The sequence below is a fragment of the Oratosquilla oratoria genome, chromosome 40, assembly GCF_046742065.1.
Source record: "Oratosquilla oratoria isolate Oo_2021 chromosome 40, ASM4674206v1, whole genome shotgun sequence".
Lineage (NCBI taxonomy): Eukaryota > Metazoa > Arthropoda > Malacostraca > Stomatopoda > Squillidae > Oratosquilla > Oratosquilla oratoria.
Window position 1 is genome coordinate 38,723,830 of NC_134816.1, and position 5,000 is coordinate 38,728,829.

The 5,000-nt window shown below is 41.8% G+C and overlaps 1 protein-coding gene across 1 annotated transcript in view; it reads right to left on the reverse strand.

The window, feature by feature from the left end:
• Positions 1-3,062, reverse strand: part of LOC143020600 (endocuticle structural glycoprotein SgAbd-4-like) — a 4,115-nt gene extending 1,053 nt beyond the window's left edge. The window contains exons 1-2 of the mRNA XM_076177037.1: positions 2,750-3,062; positions 841-1,019 (exon numbers count right to left, since the gene is read on the reverse strand). Of these exons, the coding sequence (XP_076033152.1) occupies positions 841-1,019; positions 2,750-2,893 (323 nt within the window). The 5' untranslated portion in view covers positions 2,894-3,062. The remainder of the gene's footprint in view (positions 1-840; positions 1,020-2,749) is intronic.
• Positions 3,063-5,000: the final 1,938 nt, after the last annotated feature.

Here is a 5,000-nt window from a genome sequence, read left to right on the forward strand (position 1 = left end):
GCTGACCTCAACGATTTTATTCTAATTCAATCCTCGACTTTGTGCACATCTTTTGAGCAACTGAGATCTTTTAGTTTTTTTGCGGTTGTACAAGGAAAGACATCGCTAATCTATATTCCTCTCTCTCTCTCTCTCTCTCTCTCTCTCTCTCTCTCTCTCTCTCTCTCTCTCCTTTTCCACCTTCACTTCTTCTGTCTCCAGCTTCACCTCCTTCTCTTCCTCCTTCTCTTCCCCTTCCATATTCCTCCTCTTCCTCCTCCTCTTCCTTATTTCACCCGCCTCTTCTTCCTTTGCTCCATCCTGTTCTTACTCCTCCTTCCGCCTCCTTTTCCTCATCCTCTTCCTCCTCTTCATGTTCTTTCTCCTTTTTCTTCCTCTTCCTCCCCTTTCTCTTCCTCCTCTCCCCCTTCCTCTTTCAGTTCTTGCTCCCTTTTTCCTCCTCCTCCTCCTCCTTTTTCTCTTCCTCCTCTTCCCATATCTTCCTTACTCTCACTTCCCTTTTTCCCATCTCATTTCCTCCTCCTTCTGTATTCCCCCTTTTCTCTCTCATTTATATTCTTTCACTTCGAGCTCTTCCTCTTCATTCCTCTTCCTCCATATGTTCCTCCTTGCTCTCCTACTCCTCCTTCCCTCCTTCCCACCCTCCTCTTCCCCCTCCTCATTCCCTTCCCCTCTTCCTCCACATGTCCCTCCTTGTCCAAGTATTCCTTGTTTCCCTCCTTCCCACCTTCCTCTTCCCCCTCCTCATTCCCTTCCCCTCTTCCTCCACATGTTCCTCCTATTTCTCCTACTCCTTATTTCCCTCCTTCCCACCCTCCTCTTCCCTCTCCGCCTCCTCACCTCCAACCTCCGGCAGTGTTCTGTCCATCGTACTGCTTTCCCTCCTCGTTGCGGGAGATGCCGTTGCCAGTTTCGAAGTTGAAGGAGTAGGTGCCGTCGCTGTTGAGAGTTCTGTCGTCCTTGAGAATCGGGATGGGCGTGTACGAGTCGCCGACCACGACGGCGATCAGGCAGGCCACCTGCAGAAGAAAGTGGAGACCGGGGTGTTGGTAAACAGGGGCTCGACGTTAAGTGAGAAAGTGGAGACAGGGTTGCTAGTTAACAGATTCTCGACGTTAAGTGAGAAAGTGGAGACAGGGTTGCTAGTTAAGTGCGTCTCGACGTCAAATGAGAAAGTGAAGACTGGGTTACTAGATAACAGATGTTCGACGTTAAGTAAGAAAGTGTAGATCGGGATGCTAGTTAACAGTAACTCGACGTCAAGAGAGAAAGTAAAGACCGGGGTGGTAGTTAACAGTGAATCGACGTCAAGAGAGGAAATGAGCACTGGGGTGTTGGTAAACAGTGACTCGACGTCAAGTGAGAATGTGGAGACAGGGTTGCTAGTTAACAAACTCTCGACGTTAGGTGAGAAAGTGGAGACCGGGCTACTAGATAACAGATTCTCGACGTTAAGTGAGAAAGTGGAGACTGGGGTGCTAGTTAACAGTGACTCGACGTCAAGAGAGAAAATGGGAACAGAGGTGTTAGTAAACAGGACTCGACGTCAAGTGAAAAAGTGGAGACCGCGTTGCTAGCGAACGGATTCTCGACGTTAAATGAGAAAGTGGAGACCAGGGGGCTAATAAAGAGCGTCTCTACTTCAGGTGAGAAGTTGATGGCCGGGGTGTTACAAACAATGACCCGACATCAAATGAGAAGGTGAATCTTCTTTGAGGCACATTGGTTTCGCTAATCTGAGTAAAATTGCCTGTCGTCACCTGTAATGAAATAAGCACAGGGACCATGAGATCCATCTTTCTAAGTTGAATAAAATCACCTGATGTCAATGGCTGAACAGAGTTCAAAGAATACCTTTCAGACCCACAGTTAAAACGCAACGAAATTTTTATAAGTAAATCTCCCATTGAAGAAATCGCACACCTGATGCCTATGAATAGCAGACATGACGTAATCAACCGACACGTGTTTTCGAGTCTGTGGATCTCATGGTTATGCAGAAAGTATTAGAAAAAAAAAAACAGAACCAGTTCAGAAACTACTGCGATAGAGATATTGTTAAAATTCTTTCTATAATCCCCAGTGTGACCTCTCCACTTGCTTACCCTGAAGGAAATGTGAAGTGTACTTTTGATAAAGCAAAAACGAGTTCTTAAGAATACTTAGTTGTTGTTTCTTTTATTCTTATTACAAGGCATGCTATTGTTATCAGTTACTCCATCGCTTAGTTTCATGTAAAATGTTTTACTCTGAGATCATACCCTTTTGATACGCGATGATATATCATTCTAATGATTTAGATAACTAATTTTTTTTCTGCTTAGGAAAAAATTTAATAAGTAGATTTCTACCATTTTTTCACACATAAGCTTAAAATGACAATGGAGACTTTGAGCAAATATTTTTTTTAATATTTTGGGGTATAACAGTGATCACATTTGAAATGTAAAATTTAAAGGGAAATACACATCGTCAGTTTCAAAGGGTTTAAAGAAATGCTGCAAGTTTAGAAAAGGCTACACAATTATTTTACGATTATTCAGTTTTGTAAGTAGAGTTATAGTTCTTTCAACACCATTTTGTTCTTTCAACACCATTTTAACCATCAAAAGGCACGAGGTTACTGATAATCGAATAGAATCATTTTGCATTAGGTATGAACAGGTAATTTCTATGGACACCACTTAAATCGCAACAGACCTCGCGGACTTTCTCCGGATTCCCAAAATTTCGAGAAGAGTATACTTACAACGATAAGACGGTTCATGTTGATGAATGCAAGAGAGCTCCTCGAGGGATCGTACAATGGAACTGATGCCGAACTGGAGCCGAGGCTCCTATTTATATGAGGTCCTTCACAGGGCGAGAGTCTCTCTGTAATTGTCTTCGCCATGCTGCGGTTAAAGGTGGAGGGGGAGGGCGGAAGGAGCTTCTGAGGGAACTTGAGGAATGTGAGAGGCCAGGGGCGGAGAGGGACTCTCAAGGGCGTGGGAGATCATGGAATAACTGGGGCGAGAAATGGGTGTAACGAAGGCAAGAATGCAATTCTTTCTCAAAAAGTCCTTTCCCCCGACCCTACCCCCGTTGACATCACAGACGCTCCACGAACCTAACCTAATCTTACCAAACTTAACTTAACCTAAGTTAGTCCAACCAAACCAAACCTAACCTAACCAAACCCAATATCCAACCTAACTCGACCCAGCCTAACTTAACCAAACCTAACCCAACTTAACCCATCCTTGTTCAGTCTAACCTAACTTCCTTTACTTATGTAAGGACAACAACACATGATGTCAAAGTGGGAAGCAAGGATCCCCGCGAAAGAATTATGTATCTGCATAGAGACTGTCATGAGAATGTAATTATGAATTTTACCAAAGTGCGCACTGTCTTCAAGTTTGCCATCTCCTGTGGTAATTTTGCATTTATATATATATATATATATATATATATATATATATATATATATATGTATATGTATATACATACATATATATATATATATATATATATATATACATATATGTATACATATATATATATATATACATATATGTATACATATATATATATATATATATATATATATATATGTATACATATATGTATATATATATATATATATATATATATATTCATAATCTACATATACCAACGCTTTTTCCCCATTACAAGGGAGGTAGCCAAAAAGGAATAGGCATAAAATCATTCCCACCCATTCCATCCCCTGAATACACTCCACACACCCCTCCACCCTCCCTCTTATCTTAGCACCTCCTGGATGACGGGTCATCCCTGCACCTTGTCCACTGCCCTGGGTCAGAAGCAGTGTCACAAGACACAGCACATCCACAGCAAGGCCGCTTCATTAAATCGGCGATCCCCACTCTCCGTCCCTCCATGCATAAAAGGAGGAGACGGGGAAATATCCTTTTGGGCTGCGTCAAATTTTGCTCACACATACTACCTCATCCCCCATCCCCCCGCCCATTCCACCTCATGCATCACAACATCATCCATATACAACCATTCTCCATTCACCCCTGTCTTCTGTCCTCTCCCGTTCTTCCTCAACAGACATTCCCCTCTTCCCCAAAGCCCCCTTCACCCCATCCATCCACCTCATCCTAGGACGTCCCCTCATGTTCACTCCCTCCACATCTGCCGTCCATACCTCACACACACATATATACATATAGATTTCACGGGGAAAAAGTTAGTAAGCTATGATGTCAAGGCGTTATACACAAATATTTCCACTAACGGTGCGTTAGAAGCAGTAAAGAGAGTAATAAAAGATATGAACGATACTGACCTACCCATAAGAAAACAAGATTATATAGAATTGATAGATTTATGCGTAAATTTCGGTGCGTTTACTTTTAATGGTGACGAATATGAACAACATAGAGGTCTCGCTATGGGTAGTCCTTTAAGTGCAGTGATGGCCTGTCTATATATGGAGTTATTAGAAAAAGAAAACTTTATCAGAATATATTGAATGGGATCACACTGGTTTAGTTATGTAGACGATGTCCCCGCAATCATCCCCGAAAACACCAATATAAATAATAAAGTGAGAATGCTTAACGCGGTCAACAGCGATATTCAGTTCACCGTAGAAGAGGAACAAAACGGACAATTGCCCTTCCTAGATACGTTAATACGACGAGTGGGAAAAACTGTAACTTTCTCAGTATACAGAAAGGAAACAAACAAAGAGGATTTAGTACATTACTTCTCCGCACATGATGATAGGACAAAGAGTGGTATAGTAATAGGATTTTTTCTCAGGGCACTACGAATCTGTAGTAATGAATACATAGAAGGCGAATTTGATTACATTATGAAAACCTTTGACAAACTTGGATATCCAGAGGGAATGTTGAAAAGAACAAAAAGAAAAGCAATACATATTTACAATCGCGGAAAAAAAGAGAGAAATGATACAAATAATACAAATTTTATATCAGTACCTGGCTCAGAAATGTCACCAA